At 29.5% G+C, this 22,424-nt stretch overlaps 2 protein-coding genes across 4 annotated transcripts in view; one reads left to right on the forward strand and one right to left on the reverse strand.

Annotated features, from left to right (window-relative positions):
• LOC136988666 (nuclear pore complex protein Nup93-like) overlaps window positions 1-16,463 on the forward strand; it is a 52,894-nt gene extending 36,431 nt beyond the window's left edge. For 2 of the 3 annotated variants that reach the window (XM_067286585.1, XM_067286584.1), the window contains exons 6-24: window positions 564-638; window positions 2,762-2,854; window positions 2,973-3,112; window positions 4,308-4,440; window positions 4,551-4,648; window positions 4,755-4,814; window positions 6,890-6,967; window positions 10,473-10,663; window positions 10,735-10,926; window positions 11,019-11,145; window positions 11,214-11,286; window positions 11,397-11,441; window positions 14,952-15,068; window positions 15,147-15,265; window positions 15,352-15,469; window positions 15,539-15,622; window positions 15,703-15,773; window positions 15,855-15,924; window positions 15,994-16,463. In XM_067286585.1, the coding sequence (XP_067142686.1) occupies window positions 564-638; window positions 2,762-2,854; window positions 2,973-3,112; window positions 4,308-4,440; window positions 4,551-4,648; window positions 4,755-4,814; window positions 6,890-6,967; window positions 10,473-10,663; window positions 10,735-10,926; window positions 11,019-11,145; window positions 11,214-11,286; window positions 11,397-11,441; window positions 14,952-15,068; window positions 15,147-15,265; window positions 15,352-15,469; window positions 15,539-15,622; window positions 15,703-15,773; window positions 15,855-15,924; window positions 15,994-16,113 (2,004 nt within the window). In that variant the 3' untranslated portion in view covers window positions 16,114-16,463. The remainder of the gene's footprint in view (window positions 1-563; window positions 639-2,761; window positions 2,855-2,972; window positions 3,113-4,307; window positions 4,441-4,550; window positions 4,649-4,754; window positions 4,815-6,889; window positions 6,968-10,472; window positions 10,664-10,734; window positions 10,927-11,018; window positions 11,146-11,213; window positions 11,287-11,396; window positions 11,442-14,951; window positions 15,069-15,146; window positions 15,266-15,351; window positions 15,470-15,538; window positions 15,623-15,702; window positions 15,774-15,854; window positions 15,925-15,993) is intronic. The other variant, XM_067286586.1, reaches the window with a different exon arrangement.
• A 1,845-nt stretch (window positions 16,464-18,308) lies between these two features.
• On the reverse strand, window positions 18,309-22,252 carry LOC136988667 (ADP-ribosylation factor-like protein 2-binding protein). The gene is made up of 7 exons (XM_067286587.1): window positions 22,188-22,252; window positions 19,893-19,932; window positions 19,762-19,823; window positions 18,923-19,029; window positions 18,771-18,856; window positions 18,609-18,705; window positions 18,309-18,539 (listed from the first exon to the last, which is right to left on the reverse strand). The coding sequence occupies exons 1-7, from the start codon at window positions 22,204-22,206 to the stop codon at window positions 18,453-18,455; spliced, it is 498 nt and encodes a 165-aa protein (XP_067142688.1). The 5' UTR covers window positions 22,207-22,252; the 3' UTR covers window positions 18,309-18,452.
• Window positions 22,253-22,424: the final 172 nt, after the last annotated feature.

Consider the following 22,424-nt stretch of genomic DNA (forward strand, 5'->3'; position numbering starts at 1 on the left):
GTCTAATTCTTATTTTTAAACAATGGTACAGTAGGATTAATACTAAAACAACAAACACTTAAAAATATTGTAGGTCTGCTTACAAAAGTTGTTTTATATAAGTGAAGTAAATTCGCTCTTTATAGTTGTAAGTAACTTATAACATAAGACTATTATTATAAGAAACAAACCACCTAGACAATATAAACAAAGCATATATACAACTACCCAAACTGCACAAATCAAAACTGAAAACGAAAATATAAGATAATAAGTTTAAAAAAGCCGATTAGGTGGCGAAGGAGATTGACCTTGAACGGATTAGACTAATGACGGTGAAAGGCAAATACGTGGTAAAAACATCGTTCCCCTGCATTTTCATTTTTTAATATGAAAATAATACATAGCCTATGTTTATCTGGAAGGAATAACAGAAGAACTTTAAAATTCAGTTTGGTAATGTGTTTTAATTTACAATTTGGGCTATAATATTTTAGAAGAGTTTAAATATAAGTTAATTGATTAGAATTTTATTTTATTATAACAAGCTTTTTATGTTAATAAATTAAAATTTATTTTAATAGACAATCATGAGTGAAAATATTAATATGAGAATTCGAACATCAATGTCAGCAAGTGAAATGGCCTATGCAAAACAGGTGAGTCTTATAAATTATTTTTAAAATATTTTAATATTGGTGGAAAGAGAAAAGTAATCACACATTACTCTGAAATTCTTTACATTTTGATGGTTGTTATTTATTTATTACATGCAAGAAATCTTTAGCTGAACAAATATCATTTTTGAAGAAACTGACAAATAAACTGGAATATAGTTGTCCTTTAGTTTGATGCATTCAAACTTGGTAAAACGTGTGAAAAATTTTTTGACTTGTTGTTTCATTTTGTGGCTGCTATTATCTTCTAATTTTGTTTATTTTCTTAATACAATTATTTAAAATACAGTGGTGGAAAATAAAATCCTGACACCAAGAAAGAGTTGTGCTAGATGAACGAAACTTGGTAGGTGTGTTTTCTTATCTGAAAGATGACGTCTATTCAAATTTTGTGCTAGATGAAGAAGAGTAGCATGAGTAGTGCCACTATGAACATGCAAATCATGTTTGCTGTAAATATGCAATGTAAACTTGTTGAGCGTTATTTATCATCCGGATTGAACATTGTGAGTTAAGGTTTGAGTCAAGAATGCCTTTAAGGAGATGAAGAAGGCTGTATCAGCAGCTTACTGAGTTTGAATGAGGCTGTGTAATAGGGTTATGGGAAGGTGGATTTTCTTTCCACGCTATTGCAGAAAGACTTGGCAGGAATGTATCCACTGTGCATGATTGTTGGCAGCTGCGGTCACAGGAAGGTGCTGTCTCGAGAAGACCTGGATCTGGCTGCACATGGGCCACTACTGAGAGGACAGACCACCATGTTTGCCGCATGGCTGTGGCGCATCATATTGCATTTGCAGCAGAAATTAGCTTCTGTTGGCACCAGAATGACCCAGCAAATGGTAACAAATTGATTACTTGAGGGACAGCTCCGAGCCAGACGCCCTGTGGCATTCCACTAACTCCAAATCACTGCCATCTGCGACTTCAGTGGTGTCAAGCAAGAGCTCATTGGAGGGTGGAGTGGAGATCTGTTGTGTTCTCAGATGAGAGTCGTTTCTGTCTTGGTGCCAGTGATGGCCATATGTTGGTTAGAAAAAGGTCAGGTGAGCACTTGGAACCAAGCTGTCTGCAGCGTAGACACACTGGACCTACACCAGGAGTTATGGTCTGGAGAGTGACTTCCTATGACAGCAGGAGCACTCTCATCGTTATCCCAAACACTATGACAGCAAATTTGTATGTCAGACTGGCAATTGAACTGGTTGTACAGCCATTCATGAGCAATATTCAAGGGGGTGTTTTCCAGCAGGATAATGCTCGTCCTCTTACCGCTGCTGTCACCCAATGTGCTCTACAGAGTGTCGACATGTTGTCTTGGTCTGCAAGATCATCAGATCTTCCTCCCATCGATCACGTATGGGACATTATTGGATGACAAATTCAGCATCACTCACAACCAGTATTAACCGTTGCTGATTTGACTGACCAAGTGCAACAGGTATGGAACTCCATCCCACAAAATGACATACAGCACCTGTATGTCAGTTTTGAATGCAAGCATGCACGTTTGCATGCTTGCATTCAAAACTGTGGCAACTACAGCAGTTATTAATGTACCACCATTTCACATTTGAAACAGAACTTCTTGCACATACTTTAGACTGTGACCTTAAAAATTCAATCAAATAAATATGTTACCTAGACAAATGCTTTGCCTAAATTTCATTCCTCTAAACGAATTTTTTTTCTTGGTGTTGGGATTTTATTTTCTGCCAGTATATGTTCATTTTTTTCTTGGATATTCTAGGTATTTTGCATAAACGGTTAGAAGTTACACAAAATGTATGAACATAATGTTTAAAACAGCGGTTGCCAACCTTTCTCAACGGACCACTATTATAAATTTTTTTTTTTAAATGATACATCTATAGAATAATAATTATAAAAGAAATGTATTCATGTCCTTTGTTATGGAAATAAGAGTTCAGCCATTGAAAAGATTATAAAATAAAAAAGAAAAATGTCAACTTTTTTTTAACAATTGTTTTAAATACAGATTTAAACATAAGATGTATACTAATATTAATGAAATTCATGTTTTATATATATCATATGAATTTTATATATATTTGTTTAGAAATATATTTTATTTTTCATTACAGGTGTATTTATATAATGAACAAATAGTACAAGGAGGCTTGAAATTCAATTTAGCAGAAAAATTTTATGAAGTTGCAAAGGAATTAGATGAAAAGGTAAAATATTGCAATAAATCCAATTTGCAAGTATGAAATTGTATTAATTACAAGTTTTGTTTTATGTATAATTTAAGCAAAACAATTTTATTAATATTAAAAAATCTGAACGTTACAGTCAATATTGGACTTGTGGGAAATGGTTAAGATCATGACAGATATACCGTTAAGTACAGACAAGGATATATTAGCATCTCGTTGTTCGGGTCTCATCCAAACTGCCTTTATTAATCAGGCTAGAAAATATTTAGAAAAGAAGTAAGTATTAATTTAATAATGGATGTCTGTTCCAGACACCCATTATTACCCTTTTTACCAGATTCCTTTCTTCCCTGTGGTGGTAATCCATTCTCAAAACATTGGAGAATGCAATATATATTTCGTATTGAAATTTCATCATTTCAAAGTGGTTTATGGTAAACTTTTTTTGATGTTTTATTTAATATGTAAAAGTTGTATAGTGGGTACGTTCGTAAAGTCGAATGAGTTAAACGAGAATGACGTCATCGTTATTCTTATTTCATTAGACTTTTCGAACGATTCGTTTATAATTAAATGGCTGTTTCTAAAATCAAAGATATGAATGTTGCTAGTGCAGCCTTATCCGAAATATTTTTCTTAGATTGCTTCGGGTGGACAGTTATTTCAATCATTTCACCTTTTAATTCACAGTTTAAACACTCGAGTAGATTTAGAAACATTGATATTATCGGGTACCATTTTCTTAATGAAGTAAACTAACTCTTTCTTTCCTGAGCTTTGTTAGAGTTTGTTCGAAATGTCATCATCGCAGAGCATTTGCACTGAGCGAGACTACTACTTTTTGAACGATTCGTTACTAACGTGTTTAATGCATTTCACTTTACGAACGTACCCAGTCTTAGATATAAAATATCATCTTTCATTGTCATTATGAAAGGAGCAGAAAATCAAATGTAGAACAAGATTTTAGAATTTTCTATAGCATTCCACACATTTAAATTATAATACTTGCAGCATAATTAAAAATTATTGGCTGTTAGTAGAACGTGAGATATTTTGTGCAGATCTTTTTCCAGATGCCCTTTAAAATGAAAGTAATTACTGTAATTAAAGTAATATTTAATATTTTTACTAAGTCTATTAAGAATTAAAATATAATTGTTATGACGATATTCAAATTGTTTATTTTTGTTATATGTTGCAAATATAAAGATAAAAAATTTGAATAAAATGGTAGATACTAATTAATAAAAATAACACCCCAATACTGGTTAATAATAATCTGAGGTCCAGCAATAGAAAAGAACTACACAGTATGAGAAGCGAATGTTTTCATTTCTTTTTTTAAACGACATCCTCAGGCTAATGTTCTAAAATTCAAATCACGCGTGTTTGGAACAGGATTAATAATGCTTAGTTAAACGTTTTCAATTTCTTAATGAAAGTATTTCAAAACTTGTAAATTTTTCAGGTATCGTCAATATATAGAAGTAATTGTTTACGGCAATTTACAACAAGCAAATATAGGTGGAGTGCCTGGTACATATTATTTAATTCGTAGTTTTCTAAACATCAAGTTATCTATAATGCCTCCAGGTTTAGAAGTAAGTTTTTATGAATTAAATTTTACGATAGTATAGTATTTACCATATATTTATTTCATAAACATTGAAGAAGTTTTATTTACATACTGAAATGCTTTAAAAACATTTAGGATGGACTAGTAGAAGGACACCCAGTTTGGGCCATGATATATTATTGTATTAGGTGTGGAGATATTGAAGCAGCTGAAAAAGTGGCTATGAGTGCAAGGTTATATTATATAATTTCAAAAAAAAACTTAGAAATCTATTAACTATTTTGTTTTATTAACGTCTGTTTTAAAATTTAATAGTATAAGATTGTTTTTTTTTTCCAGCAGTGTTCTTGCAGAATTTGTGCCTTATTTAAAAGAATATAACCAAAGCGAAGATCATAGGTAAATACAGTCAAACCTGTTTTTTTGCGGTGGATAGGGACCGCATTAAAAAAATCTCACAAAACTTCACGAATGACTGTAAATAATAGTTTTCGCAACACAATTAAAAATATATTTTTTTTTATGCGGTCAAAAGGGCCGCATAAAAAAAGTCTCACATAGAAAATAACTCAAAACCGTACGAAATAGAATTTATTGACAACAGATGTCAGCACTTGACTGCATCGTCTGGTCTATCATCTGTTTTACATATTTTTGTCCAGGTAGTGTTTTGTTGACTTAAAAAGTAAATTATTTCATTTTTCGCATATTCATGCAATAATATTACTATAATAAGTGCATTTATGCTATAATAAGTTTATTTAGCTATAATAAGTCAACGTGAGACATGACGAATCGCGCGAGACTAGTCGCCAACTATACCGCACAAATAAAAAATCGCACAAAAAAACCGCACAAATTAAAAATTCGCATAAAAAATCACACAAATAAAAATCACACATAAAAAGACCGCATAAAAACAGGTTTGACTGTATATTAATCTTAAAATTAATTTGAAAATTTAATTGTAAATGGTAAATTTTACAACAGAGAAACATTTGTCACTTCACATATCCATCTTTTCCAAAGTATTTTTAATATACTTTATGATGAAATTTTAATAATGGGTAAAGCATGTGTGTTTATAATTGCTATTTAAAATAAGTAAAATAATATATGTTTTATGATTTAAATGCTGACAGATCACAAGTCAAATCTTGGTTTGAATTGATGAAATTTATCTTTATCAATCATAATACTTGATTAATTGAAAATAACGATAGTATTTTAATTATTTTTTAGTGTTTTGAAGATATTAAAAACATCAGGGTGTGCCAAAACACCTGATAGTTTTTAAAAATTAATTCTCAAGTCATTTACTAAGTGTCACTGTAACACTAATCACCATTTGCTTTCAACTTGAATTTAGTTGAGAGTCCTGGTATGTGCTATAATGTAGCACAGACTTTATCATTATTGCAGCAGTAGAAACATTATAAAAACAGACTCTATCATAGCTACACAATTCAGTGTATAATGTAATACTCTTAGTTGCAATACTCTGTTACTCTGGATATCAAAATGATATCAAGAAGAAAGTGGAAAAGACAGCAAACCCTCGGGATATGTTTGTTTGATATGTACATCAGTCAACATGAATTCCGTGAGAAATTTTTCCATGCCATCTTGCATAGTCTACATGGGACAACCTGACAGCTGTCATATTTGGTAAGACAGATAAAAGATTTCACAGAGTCTTGATGAATTTTTATTACCATTCATATAAGATTCTAGTTGTCTAGGAGCTTAGTAAACAGGATAAGTGACAGTAACTTCAGTTTTGTAACAAGTTTTTGGAGTTTTAAGTTGTAATAAGTTGGAAGTTGTTTTCATTAACTCTGAGTAGAAAGTTGATAAAAACATTATTAACAGGTTACTGATGCTAGATGAGGTCCACTGGGTTTATGAACAAACAATTACCATTTCTTGACTGAAAACAATTCATATAAATTTCAGCAATAACGACCTCTGTATAGGGCTAAAGTAACAGTGGGTATGCCATTTCATTAGACAGCATTATTGGCAATTTTTTTAAGATTAAAAGAGCTGTGCTATAATAATGATTCCTTGCACCTATGGTTCCAGCAAGATCTCATTACATTAGATAATCTCAGACTGTAGATCAAAAGACAAAATATAGGTTAGTATCGTGAACAATCTTGCATCTGTAACTCATATAGACTACCTCAATACTCGTTCTGATTTAGCATTATGGATTGGCTTATAATTTTTTTATTTTTAGCTGTTGTTATAGAAATTGTAAGCATTTCTTCAGAATCTATACAAAGTTTTAATTCAAAGTAAAATTATTTGTATGTATTAAACAAAATTTCCACACTTTTATTATAATGGTAAATTTATACCAATTGTTTACGAAGTTCTATATCTAAAATATACCACATTTTTTCCCTAAATATTACATATAATATAATGAATCAGTTTTGAATTAAAATAAAATTTTTTAATTATTTTAGATTGAGTCCTGCAAGTGAAAGTCAGTTACGTCTGATGTATCGTAGATCTGTCTATACAGGGAATGATCCATTTAAAAAGTACGTTTAAAATTCTATATTAAATAACTTGATTATATGTAATTTTGTGAGTTGTATGTAATATCAATATAATGATAAATTGATTATTTGGTATATATAGGAAAAATGTACAGTTAACACTGATATGCACAAAATAACATCTTTATTACTTATTCCAGCAGTGTTTATTCTGAATTACAAATATTTTCGGCCACATTTAGAGGCTTTCTTCAAGTAAAAAGCCATTCATAGAAATGGAATGGCTTTTTACTTCACTTGAAGAATGCATATCAGTGTTAATTAAAAAGTTCCTTTTTATTAATTAACTTTAAGAAAATATACAGTTCATAATATTTGATAAATTTGGATGATTTTAGCTAAATTCTAAAGTTTTCTATTTAATTATAAAAGTACAGTAGAGCATCATTTATCCGAAAACTGGTCAACCGAAATGTCGGTTAACCAAAAGCTTTCCAGTCGGACTGTGTCGTGCTGAATCGAACATTTTTGATACTAGATTAACTTCTAAAGTATAATTTTTTTGTTTTTATATTTTTCAATATATTTATTTTGTTTGTACAAAATAATCAAATAATTTTTAACAACACAATAGCCTCGATTATTATTATAAAAATTTTCCTAGGCTTAAAATTGACGAACATTCAACACGAAGCGACACGCAACGGAGAAAAATTTCAACGTCGGATAGGTTAATATATTTTTTTCGTACATAATCGGTCATCCGAACAACCCCAGTCTTCAATTGATTCGGATAAACGATTTTCTACTGTATTGATACTGTCATTTTATTATAGTAGAGAAAACTATTCAGAAATTAATGTAATAAGCGTAGAAGGAAGAAATTATCATTGACAACATTACTGTATTTAATCCTAAATACTTAAATTTATTTATAAGCATAATTTAAAAATGAAGAGAAATATTATGCAGTTAGGTTTAGAATAAAGCTATAAACACAAATTTGTTTAGATACTTTTAAATAATGCAGGTCTGCAAATTTCAACTAATACAAAACTGTTTGGACTTTGAGATGCAATTTTTACTAACAACTATCGATACAACTAAAAACGATCTCTTGAATGTATCCATCACGTAAAGTTTTGTATAAAAGCATATTATATAAATATAAATAATAGTGTTTTAATTTATTTTAATGTGGAAAAAATTACCAATTTCAGTTTATTATTAACTTGTATAGGTACAAAAATACAACATAAGTCACTAATTAGCTTTGGTGCTTATCAGTTTGCCCTAAAACTGCGTTTTGTGGACCTTCTCTAGGTTCCGTGTCTGGAATGTTCCTATGTATCATCCAACAGTAATCTGCCATCATACTGACATTCTACCGTCCCTGCTATCTCCTTTCTGTCTCTAATGTTCTGATGGAATCTTTCGTCTTGTTCTTTACTTACAGATCCTAGATTTTCAGGAAAGTAATCCAAGTGTGAGTTCAGAAAGTGTACCTTTAGGCTCATATTGCAGCCCAGTTTGTGGTACTTAATTAACAAGTTCTCTACTATTTCTTTATAATCGGGATCTTTATTGTTTCCTAGAAACTTTGAAACTATTGCCTTAAATGAAATCCAGACATTCCCATTCGTTGTAGAAGTTCCATGTCTGATATTGATTTCCTTATATCAGGTCTTGTAAATACACCTTCTTTTAGTTTTGCTTCGGACAAGACTGGAAACTTTTTGCATAAATACAAAAAGCAGTCTCCATCCTTTGGCCTTTATGAACTGTTTTATTAATCCCAGCTTAACTATGCAGGGGTGGCAGCAGCTCTTTCTCTGAGTTCACCAAGCTGCTGCTCACTATATTCTTTATGCCAGGTTGTAGTTGTTTTCTAGGTGGCCATTAATTTTTTAACAACATAATTAAATAAATTACAGCTACTGAAATGTGTCACTAATATGGGTGTGAAATATGCGAAGAAAACATCTATTTATCCAATAAAAATGGTTTTGTAGAAAAATCTTACGTGATAGAGAAAAACTAGTAACATTTTTGAATTCAGCATAAAAAAGCATATAAGAATCACACAAAAAAAGTCAGTTTTTCACTGCAGACCTGTGTAATTACTATTGTTTAAAGTATATATTAATTAATAATTGATATACATATTACTTGATGACGATTTCAATAATGTATGTATGTGCACGTGTAATATTTTTGCTGTTAGAACATTCCAAGTGTAACAAATTTTAGTTTGATATAATGGATATTTAATCTAAAAGAAATAATACAAGAACATTTTTGTAATTTATTTAAATTTTCTTCCTCTAAATGCTATCTTTTCTTTTTAATTTCATCAATAAATTTATTTTGTTTATCGGAATTGATATGTTATCAATATTTTAAGTATAAATAAAAATTGTAATTGTCATAAGTGTTTTTAATATTTGAGACATACAAAAATAAGTTTAGATTACGCTCTAAACAACAATAAAATAATAATAATGTAAAGTCTCGTAATGGACACCTCAGTAATGAAAGATTAGTCATGTTCCATGAGATTTCTTTTGATTTTCATTAATGTTTTTTTATCTAACAACAGCAGGCATTCTGAGTAATAAACATAAACATTTTAAATCTTAATATACTGGACAAACTGGAGAAAGGTTTATAATTTGACATTATCTTTTTATTTTACATAGAATAAGTTTAAAACATGGCAATAAAATTATGTTTCTTCTGGATTACATTATGAAATCTCAGAAACATAAATGTTTAACATTAAGGGGAAAAGTTAATACTAGAATACTAGTTATAATAAAATTAATTATACTTGATTTCTCAGCCAAAACGAGCATTGGAAAATCTTTAAATCTTGGATAAAAAATAGAAAATTAATGCATTAAAAATGTATTCCTTAAAACTGAGGTTTTAGTGATAGATATTGCCATAAGTGCGTGAGCATGTAAAAAATGGATGATAAATCTGGATTAGATTTTATGTAAAGTGATTACATGTGTTTATAAAAACTAATCTTCAATATTTTTTAAATTATAAATTTATTTTCTTGTTAAAAATGGACATTTCACAATTTTCCGCAAATCCGTTTTTGAGAAGTTATGCTTATTTGTATTAATGGAATAATAAAATATTTTACCATTCCTGATATTAAATACTGACCTGGTGACATAATATCAAACATTTAATTAATTTATTATAATTAATTATTTAATAAATAATTGTATTCACATAAAATTTTTTATTGAAATGCTTTTTTTCTATTGAAAAATATCTAAAAAGAGCGAAAAATAAGAAAATTCAGTTACTTGTTCTAATCTGTGACCATAATTTTTTTTGATTTTTCAATGAATTTATTTATTTTTGGATGCTTATTCTTTTAATTTGTTTCTTTGATTCCATTAATTTTCTATAGAAAAATTATTTATTTTTACTAGAAACTTTATTTCTGTAAGAATTTCAGTATAAAAAAATGATTTTGAAAGTTAAAAAACTTGATTATTTTGTTGTATATGTAATGTTTATTGTTTAGAGCTGTATATTGTATTCTTGCTTGCTGCAATATGAATGAGGATCACTCGGAAGTTGCCGAAAAGACGGACGACTATTTATGGTTAAAGCTTTGTCAGTTACGGTCAGAAGAAATAGGAGAGAGTTCCATACAAATGCAATTAGACCGAATAACTCTGTCGCAGTTACAGTCCCTTTTATTGGAAGATCACGGTAAACTATTAAATCATTATCCTACATTTTAACATAATCTAGTAAAGTTAAAAATACTAATTTTTTTTTAGGTGAAACTCATTTCAATGCTTATGAACAACCATTTTTATATTTCGAAGTTCTCTTTCTCACTGCCCAGTTCGAAGCTGCAATCGAATTTCTATCTCGCATCGAACATTTAAGGTGTCACGCGGTCCATTTGGCAATAACTTTGTATGAAATGAATTTACTAGCCTTACCCACCAATATTCATGCACCATTACGTAAGAATTCAAAATAAAAATCTTAAAAATTTTCTTAAGATAGCTCTTTCTGCTATAATAGTATACTTATTACAATCGTATTATCGTCATAGTGTCCCAAAATAAAGCCGACAAACCGCCTATGCGTCGACTCAACTTTGCCAGATTAATCATGATGTACACAAAAAAATTTGAAATCACCGATCCCAGAGAAGCCATTCAATATTTTTATTTTCTTAGGTAACTATTTCGGAAATAATAAAATAAAAAAAAGTCTTGATTTCATTTTAAAATCATTTCTATATTAGAAACATTCGAGGTATAAAAGAAGAAAATCTCTTCATATCCTGCGTGAGTGAATTAGCTCAGGAGACAAATGAAGTAAGAATTTATTAATTTGTGCTACAATATAATATTTTTGAGACAAATTGCAACATTTTAGTATTGTTATTATATTAGATTAATACTAAATATATTTTTGTGTTTATCAGTTTGAAATGCTACTTGGAAAGATGGAACCAGATGGGTGCCGAAAGGTAAGAAGTAAATTTAATATTCTTAAACAATCTTTTTATTAATGATCTAACACAAGATTAAATGCAAAAGATCATTATTTGAATACGGTAGACCCCCCTATAACACGGCAAAAAAATTGCGATCGTGTTCATATAACACGCTAAAAGAGACTCGTATAACACGGTAAAACGTCATCGCCGACTCGTGTCGCGACAGGATTGGTCGAATCTGGACCAATAGCGGATATTGTACAAACCATTGAGTTTAAACGAGCAGTGGACCTACTAAAAACCATTTATTATTTAACGGCCATAAAAATTATATTTATATTAACGATGTCTCCAAAGTTCAGCAAATTTTTCGCAGAAAAATAAGTTATCAGGAAACACGCACCCGCCGTTCAATGAGCCACTCTGCCACGAAAACAAGCTTAAGCAATGGCATCGTCGAACGGTGCACACTCGGTAAGTAATCCTACAATTTTTTGTTTATAGCATAGTTTATATGGATTATTCCCAAAAAATTATACGTGATTTGGAAATGTTGAGTCAAATTAGTCTAGAATTGGTTAATTTTATGGAAGAAAACCTTTCAAACAGCCCTGTAGCTCCTAAACTGCACACATGATGGGCTGTGATTGGCTCATGTATTTAAGTGACTCGTACACCACTGAATTCATATAACACGGAACGTATCTACCGTGTTATAGGGGGATCTACTGTACATCTAAATTTTAATCTGAATGAATTGTATAATTTTAATTGATTTTTAAAAAGGTCAAAATTGAATAATCGGTAAACAATAATTATTACCGATTATTCAAATTTAAATCAGTTAAACTTAATGCTATATTTAATAACTGTCAGAATTATTGTTGATAAAATAATAATGTAAAATGCAATGCTAAATGTAATTTCCAAATAAATTTACTTGTTAGAGATACAATTGTTTAGCTTTGAATAATCTCAAGAAATCATTGTTAATTCTTTTTTACCTTTCAATTGTTTATAATTAGAACAAATATTATTAAAATTAATTTTAATTAATAATGTATCCTGCAATATCATACATTAATTATCAATTGCGGAAAAATATATGCTTGATGTACCTTCCTATAAATTTTTATTTTGGAATACATTCTGAGTTAAACCAAAAAATTGATGACTGAAGAGTTCTTTTGCGAATTGATTTCCATATATTCCTTTTTGATGCATTGATTAACAACAGTTACTCTTCACTCATACAAACTATAATAAAATATTTGTAATTGCTTAATCGGCGCTATTCCTATATCAAAGTACTTTTAATTTCTGTTAAAACTTACAATAATTACTCATTAAAATTAGATAAACATATTCTTCGAAAAGAAAAAACAAACTAAAATTCGGCATTCGATTATTAAACAAAATTATCTTTATAGGAAAAATTTTTCAATAATTCACTTGAACTACAGCAAATACTGCTTTCATACTATTAGCAAAATTACCATATTTTACGGACTATAAGACGCACCTTAATTTCTAAGCAATTTTTTCAAAAAATACCTATAAGACGCTACGGACTATAAGACACACCCGAATTTCGAAGGCAATTTTTCGAAGAAAAAAGTACGTCTTATAGTCCGTAAAATACGGTAAATGAAAATTGAATTTTGATTTATCTCAACATATAAAAGTTATAATTATATTACTATAGCTCCTTGCTTCTATTGTAACTATTACAAATTTTGTGTACAACACAATTAAATGTGATAAACCCTAAAAGTTTAATCGCGTTGTACACAAATTTATAATAATATAAAAGTTATCGTTTCCAAAACTCACTAAATTAATGTCTGTCATTTCATCCGGATACATTAACACAGAAGATTGATTGTGAAGCTGATAATACAAATGTAATCAATTATTCTCAAAACTCTAGCAAACTCTTATCAATATATCAATTAAATATTCTAGACCAAAAATTTTTCTGGATTCTGAGAATGTAGAAAGACGATCATCCATTTGGTTATTTATTATCAATGCCATTTATAAAAAAAATCGCTAAGTCTTTCTAAAGCTTTTTATTAAATTAAGCAAGTCGACCTCTTTACTTATGATTGATTCTTTAAGTAATTCTAGAGAAAATAAAGAAAAATTTCTCCTGAACAAACCTGGATTAATAATATAGCATGATCATAAATTCATTTCGGTAGAATTCTAGTTTCATTATTATATATATGTGAAATTAATATATAACATTGCTAGTGTATTTTTAAGACAAGACCATGTGAGCAGGGAGAAAAAAGAAATCTCTTAAATCTCTAATGAAAACTTATAATGATATATTTAAATATATGGTAATAACATATAAATGATAAGATATATATATATATATAAAGGTAGAAGTAAAAAAGAATAAAAGAAGGGAACATTAAAACGACAATTACTAAATTACAAATTATATAAAAATCATTCCCAAATATGCTTATATTGTTTAAAATTATAATGTAGATAGTTTTCTACTGTGGACATATATTCTGCACACCGATTAAAAAAAAGATTTGTGTGATATAAATAGATTAAGGAAAGAAGTGAATAAGCGCTGTGTGTTCCTTGTTTTGGTGGCAACTCTTAATTTTAGCCAGTAATTGTTTATAAGTCCATTAAAAAATTTAAAATAAAGGATTCAATCAAAATATTTAATTCTTTTGTTTAGAGGGGAAGGCCAAGGCAGACTCTAGCAACGTTAAGATTATGAGTAACGGGCAGATTACTAAATTTATTTAATAAAAAGTGAACCGTGTCGATTCCTTTATTAACTCTGTTAAGTAAGGAGGGAGTAGCAATAGATCAGATTGGTAAACAGTAGTCAATTAAAGACTTTGCAAAGAAGATAGCTAATGTATGTCTGAATGATATTTTCTTAAATGGATGGCCGAGCGGTCAAAAGTTAGCAGACTGCCACCCTGGAGGACCCGGGATCGAGTCTGGACGGGTCGAAAAATCCCCAGGAATTTTTCAGGGGGTGGTCCGTCTGGATATGTCAGTCCCCGACCCTCACCACCTGGCCGAACCCATAATGGGCTTGCTGTAAGAGGCCCTCTTAGTACCCACAGGGCGGAAAGAATTACCAAAAAAAAAAAAAAATTAAATTTAACAAATCAAAATTTAATTTTAAAGACGTTTTATTAGTTTGATCAATTTTGTTCTCATTATATTTGTCATTTTACAGTTTGTTGTTTAGAATAAAAATTTGTTTCAATGAAAATTATATAAATACTATTATCATTTCCTCAACATGAATTTTATATATATATTATCCTTTTGAAAAATTCATTTTACAGTTAATTTAATAAATAATTAAAACATTTAGCCTAATATGTAAATAATAAAGAATTTTAATAGTGGTTTATTTGGTGAGTATGTTATGTTTGTTTTTGTGGATTCAGTAAGTCGTAATTGTATGTACGGTATTATAAGTCTATGTTAAATCAAATGTATTTGATAAAACTATTGCAATATTTAATTAATTTTGAGTCTATATATTAGCCAGGTCTCATAGATAAATTTCACAGCGATACTAAGGAAATTATCGAAATGGTTGCCACTAATTGCGAAAACAAAGGTTGTTACGAGGATGCAGTTAATGTTTATGATTTGGCACAGGTTAAGTTTGTTTAACAAAAGAATGTTTCGTTAAAATAAGATCTTGGTTTATCTAAAATATTTTGTAAAATTTTTTAGAAACATGATAAGGTATTGGAATTACTCAACAAACTTCTTAGTCAGGTAGTGGCTCAGTCCAGTACAGATGGATCTACAAGAGAAAGACTAGAGAGGAAAGCTTTAGAGATTGCCGAAAGGTTTGTACATCTCTTACGATATATTGTTTAAACGATTACTAAAACAAGAATGTCAAATTCGGTTTTCGATTTAATTAAACATTTAGGTACAAAACTCACGGTCACACTGCTGGAAAAGGAGTGACACAAACATTTTATCTGCTGTTGGATTTAATGACATTTTTTAATTTATTTCATACCAAACAATTTACTAAAGCATTAGCGGTAAGTTAAGAAATAATTTTGACGTCGTCTTTATCACACCGCAAGTAATTACTTTTTATTCTCCCAAAGACTATTCAACAGTTGGATCTCATACCATTATCTGAAGAGGAAATAAATGATAAAGTTAACACGTTTTCCATGCAAGCAGAAGAGGTATATTTATCAGAAATTTATGTATGCTCGTTTAATAATCGGCTAGTGTATAAGCGGTGAATATTTTTTAATAATTCCAGGTGAAACGAAACTTTCCCGACATTTTACTTGCAACAATGAATATTTTATATTCCCAGTACAAAAATGCAAAGTAAATATAAACACCTTCATAAGTTTTATATTAATGATACGAATGTTAAATATTAATCTTAAAGGTTATATATATTTCTAGAAGTTCAACCTCTCCTCATACATTATCAAGAACAATGGGAAGTCTTGGGGAAGAGAGAGATCAAGAAAAGGTTGGCTTCTTTCTTAATTTAATTACAGATTGGTAGATTACATTTAACATTAAATATTTTCTCTTATAGTTTATAAAATATTTAAGAAACAAAGGACAAGCATTGATTACTTTTGCCGGAATGATTCCATATCGTATGCCCGGAGATACAAATGCCAGACTGGTACAGATGCAGGTGTTAATGAATTAACAAAACAATTGAGAAAAAAAAAAATCAGAACTCTAAAATCACTGCCAGAAAATAAAAGGGAAATATAATTTTTCAAATGATTTTATATGTAAATTATATGGGGGAAAATAAATTTATTTCTTAGTGATTGTATCATTAACTGTTGAATTTTAAACATCGGCCAACTCTGATTTGTTTGTTTTTATTTTTGATAACATTGAATATTTCCAAACAATGCTGCTCTGTACAAATAAGAAAAGAAATATGCATATTTTTTTTGTGTAAAAAGTCTGTCAGGTGTTCTTAAATCAATTTCAGGTACAATATATTGATATATCAATACAAGAATAAAAGTGTTTTCAAACAGATAATATTGTTTCTTGAATTATTTACATTAATAATTTCAATACCGAAAAGATTATTGAAAATGCTTCTTTACTATAAAATATTTACTTAAGTCATATTTAATATTTTAGATTACTTATAACTACAGTAAGTTTATTAATTCAGCAATTACAGGACTGAAGTGGTGTCGGATTACCTGATGTTTTTGTATTTTTGATAGAGATAAGTTATATTCAATCTGAATGTTACAGACATTTGTACCTGCATATGCCAGTATGTCTCTCTCATTTTTGAATGCTTGTTAATTAGTCTGAAGATGCACAACTACACTGTTAAGATTGATTGAAAAACCTACAAAAATATTAATGAACACGTTATTGTACACAATCAACATTCATAATGTTCATTTTATAAATGTACCATATACATACCATTCACAAAGTTACACATGCTCCGAGTATGATAAACCTGTTATTAGTTGCATTATTCTTGTATTTCTCCCCCATGGGCCAATGAATCATTTGTGCATGTTACCGAACATAAAACACAATAGCTCTAACCTAAAGCAATGCTTATTGTTAATGATTCTTTATACAGGTATACTTCGCCTTACGTCGGTAATTGGTTCCAGGAGAGGCGACGTAAGTCGAATTTACTTGTGTAGTTACGACGTAAGTTGAAACTACGGTGGAAAATGCCAATAATGAGCGCTTGAAGACCGCTAAATAAGACGATACAGAAACACAGATGTTTTTGCGTTTCGTTCTCTAGGATTTATGACGATTATATTAACATTTACTGTAAATGTACATATTTTAATATGATTTTATGTGCATTTAATGCTTTTCTAGTGATATTACGACTTCGATATTTGTGGCAGACGGATGTAAAGTCGAATAAAATGACTTAAACTTGATTTTTATTTTTCCATATACTTTTTTGACAAACGATGTATAATCGAGAACGACGTAACTCTAGGTATACCTGTATTATGAACTGATTTTAAAAGTATATATAACTTCTTAACTTTATTTTCATATAACTGTTCTTCCATGGTTATGACTACTAAAAAGTAATAAAACAATGCATAATTAAAAGTTCACTTATTATTTCTAATTGGATATATCTAATAACGGGTGATGACATTTCCACAAACTTGATTCAAATGCATTCTACTCTGTTATTAGTACTAAAATGCTCGGACAGCTTTCATAAATCGCGTCTACGACGACTTGTTAACCTTATCTTTAACAATATTGTCAGTGTATGATGTCATTAGCTACAGCTATTGATAAAATCTTTAGTTTTCTGTTGTTTGCCATTCTAGCTACTTTGGAATAAAAACAGCAAATACCCTGATTAAGAAAGTTTGATTTATCAACATTCTTTTTGCTTGGGGTTTTAGAAATGTATGTAGTTTTGATTGAAAATGTGTAAAAAGAAGTCCGGCAATAGAATTTTATGTTATAAAACTTCTTATATCAATTTCCAGAGAGCTAAAAAAAGTAAAATCATAACTTTGTTACAATTGGAAAGTTTTATTTGTTTTACGGTGAATATGTTACAATGCTTAAAACATTTTCAAAATAATAAAACTATCAACTAAACAGAAAACAAAATAATTAATTTTCACAATTAATCAAAGAATTACATATAAAAGAATAAGTTGTCTGAAAGTCCAGACTGTTCTCGTTTTTACAAGTTAAAAAAAAAGAAAAAAAGATTAAAATAATATCTTGGTCCACTGTGACCAGAAATGACAAGTATTTTTTTTTTTAACTTTTATTAGTAAAAACTGGTTAAGTTTATTCTAGTTTTATGTCGGTACCGAAGCCCGACACAAAAGCATTTTATTACGATTAAATGTCGAATTGTAAATGAAAAATTCAAATTTATTAAACTGTTTTAAAACTGTATAAACATTTCAAAAGGCAGCAAAGTATCAAACATACATTTATTCGTACGATTGTACCGAAAACTTTTGGAAAAATAAAAATTCTAAATTACGACACGCATTAACTATTGTCTTTTGTTTTCAAATTCTCTGTCAAAGAAGTAATTAACAAACTCATGCTGAAATCGGTCGTCGATCCTTGTTTAGCCTTTAAAAAAAAAATACTATCTTAATTTTAAAATATTAATAATTTCCTCTCGGATTAAAAAATACTTACTGCTTTATAATCTAAGACCATTTCCTTGAAGACGAGAAAATCTGTAAAACTGAACAATATATCAAAAACTTCACCGTCTAAATCATTCTTGGAAGCCCTGGAAAAAATATTGTTATCACTTCATATATTTCAATTAAGAAATTTTTGATAAAATAACTTAACTGCATTTGTTTTAAAAATTGTGCCATATTGAAACCCGGAATTCTTTTATTTAATTCTGTTTCGATGTACGATTCTATTAAATCTGTCTGAAATGAAACGTGTTAATAAATAGTGACCGTACGATAAAAATAACGCTAAGGAACGTCGCTTACGTATTCTCGAAATATATCCATATATTCGAGTTTATTTTCTTCTTTGTCTTCGAAACACACGTAGTATTTTTCCAAAAAGTCATTTTGTAATTTCTGAAAATCTGGTTCTAAGAAAAATGATTTAGCATTAATATTTACATCTTTACACGTACAATATCAAAACAAAAATATTAGTATAGGATACACTCTACGTCGTCTTCCCGGTTAATATTTTTCCGACACGAAATCTTAGTTCTTACTACCCGAACCTCGCTAGAATGTACGTATCCCGCAATACGATGCTTTTCGAGCTGATCTTTATAAGGAAAAAATTTATATTTACATCAACTCAATTGATAGAATGCCAAAAAGAATCTGCTTTCTTGCATTCAGACATTTTGAAAAGTGCCTCTTCAACTTTCTTGTCTACAATGAATTACTATTCATTACATTTGTAGTGAATTGTTATCCACCATAGATTTTAAAAAAATAAATTTTTTGACATTGTGATAATTAATTTTCTGAATTTCCTATAAGAACTAATTAGTTCAAAATAACGCTTGCCTTATATATAATTTTAAAATTATGTATAAGAATTAAAAACAAAACTTGTTCTTCCTTAAAATTACTGAATTACATCAAAATCAAGAAATTTTAATATGTTTTTTGTTATGGAGATTATTTATGTATTATTATTAAAATTAGATATATATTTACTGTCTTCTAATACACGGCCTAATAAATTACCTAACGAATATGAGAAATCATTAATATAATACAATAAAAATGCTATTTATTTATTTGTGTGTGTCGTAGAGACGTAGTTTGTCGAAATACTAAATCAATTAAAAAAGATTTACCCATAATAATTTCTTCTATGTGACCAATTGTAGTGTCAAACATCTTACATTTGGAATTGGAACTAAAATTTAAAGAATTTATAAGAAAAACAGATTTGAAATTACACGGTTAATTAAAAATATCGACGAACCTTTTGCATAACCATTCTTCATTAGTATCCTTCTTATCAACTGAAAATTAAAAAAAAGAAATAAAATTTTAACAATATTTCAAAGCTTTTCAGTTTAAACTTCTTGTTTACTATTACATTATTAGCAAAGCAACACTCCATCTAAAACTGTCACGTTATCAAAGTAGAAAAAAATTAATTTTAGCAATTATAAAAATTCTGAAGGATGAGAATAAGTAAATTTAATTCCATATAACAAACCGCGGCTTGCGAGATGCATGCAGCTCTAGATCCTTACCCAAGGCCCCAGGTAAGTTATATACACAGGGTAAGTCTGGACCCGTAAGTTTATTCGGTGAAAATTCACATAATAAAGAATGTACTGTGCAAGTGTGTCAGTAAACGTGATCCATTGTGTGCATGAGGAGAGGAAATTTTCTCTTCATCAGTGAACATTATACAGTGGTGGTCACTTTGAGCAGATCGTGATTGTATGTTTTTTCCTTGGGTGGGTCCAGAGTTATGAGGATGCCCCGGGTTCATTTATAATGTCATCAATTGCATATATCTCCTGAAATATACATTAAATTGAAAAAGTGTCTTATATGAAAATTTATTATTTTGAAGGGGCCTTTTGAACTACATAGAAATTAAACCACCCTTTCCCCTTGTGGATGGGATAGGGTAACTTTAGATTTTCAAATGGGACCATCCAAACTTTTTTGGATTTTTGGATTCTTTGTGGAAAAATGACAAAATTTATTTGCAATATTTACAATTGACATAAATGGACTGCCATGTATAAAATACAGTTTTAATAGAGAATACGGCTCTTATATTTCTGATAGGCAATATATGTCTCCTGTTATGACAAGGTTTGGCTAGCCTTTCTATATAGTAGATTACTAACAAGATATTAACAGATAACTTTTTAAAAGCACATTATAACAATAATATCATTATAAGATATTTCATGTAACGTATATAATGAAAAGTAACAAGGTAATAAAAGATTAAATACTTGTTTAAAAGTATTCTGTTCAGATTTACCAAAATATTACAATAATTATAAATGTTATTTTATGTTGAGATTATACAGAGTGGTCCACACAAAATTTCTCATCTTTTATATTATAAAAATTCTCTTCCCTTTCTTTTAAATTTTTTATAAGCTTTTTCATTTTACAGTCATTTCATTGTATTTACACCTATTATACATTTATCGTACCTCGTCTACTGAACAGATTCTTTCGGCGATTACTGTGACATACAGTATATCAGTGAGATACGATAATTGAACTGTTTAATTTTTTTACATTTCATTATTTTTGAAATTCAATTGTAGAAAATTAACAAATTGCTATTGTATATCATATAAACTGACAAATTTTGTACAGCTATTATATATGTAAATAAATAAGCTTTGATATTTGAAATATTTTATATTATTGTATTTATGACATAAACAGCTGTCAAAATTTTCTGTTTAATTGTTCACAAAACATGTTATTTAGTAATGTTTTACGTAACAGTTTAACGAATAACATGACAACCCGTACGACAAGGTTTCCACGTTTGTGGTTACGTTTTCACGGTGTTATCATAGTAAAAATTTGGCCACAATCGCCCCGAGCGACGGCAGAGCATGCGCATCTTCACTCTCGCAGCATCATCCGAGTAAGGGTGTGACTATACAGACGCGATAGAGCAAGAACACGGACAAGATGAGGCAACGATGTTTTGCGTTCTCGTTTATTATGACCACATGGACGAGAGCATCACCTCTTGCCAAATTTTCTCGCTTGCTCGCATCTGCATAGTCGCATCCTATGATGGCTCGCAATCTTTGCACATGACGTATCCGGCAAATATCCCCGTGCATTCTTTGTCTTTATCTATTCAAAATTTTGATTCGGTATTTTCAGAAACACGTGTTTACAACGTTACTCGTTATCGTCAAACGTAATTATGGCACGGTCTTTTTGTGATTTCTGAGCGGTAAAGGGCCTAAAACCACAAATAAAAAAAAAAGTAATTATTGGCTTTCGAAGACATTCAGGCTTTTTTCTGTCGCTCGTAAGTCATAGAGTAAGTGTTTAAGGATATGTAAAAATCATGTGAGACGGTAAGGCCAAAGTACAGATATTCGCGGGAAATATTGACACGTAACTCCCGCGAATAAGAAAAACTCAGTATTTACACAATGCACAATAGATTATTTATATTTACATTCTGTAATACTACAAATCAGCGTTTATCATTAATAACGTTCAAAATGTATCGATTCGAGTTTAATTGAACACGAAACTTGTTTACCTTCCGCCGTCGGATCCATGTTTTTTGATTACAGCACACTCTACCGACAAAAACTTAAATTTGAAAAGACAAAATAAAAAAAAAAAACCTAAAATTTAAAGAAAAAACAAATCATAATCAAAATCGAATAAAAATTTAAATTTGATATAATCGATGTTTAATTTCAATTAAAAAATAAAATATCGGCTGTAATATAGAATTTTAATCTTAACACGACACTACTAAAATTAATTTAAC

The sequence above is a fragment of the Centruroides vittatus genome, unplaced genomic scaffold, assembly GCF_030686945.1.
Source record: "Centruroides vittatus isolate TY-2023 unplaced genomic scaffold, ASM3068694v2 scaffold_373, whole genome shotgun sequence".
Classification (NCBI taxonomy): domain Eukaryota; kingdom Metazoa; phylum Arthropoda; class Arachnida; order Scorpiones; family Buthidae; genus Centruroides; species Centruroides vittatus.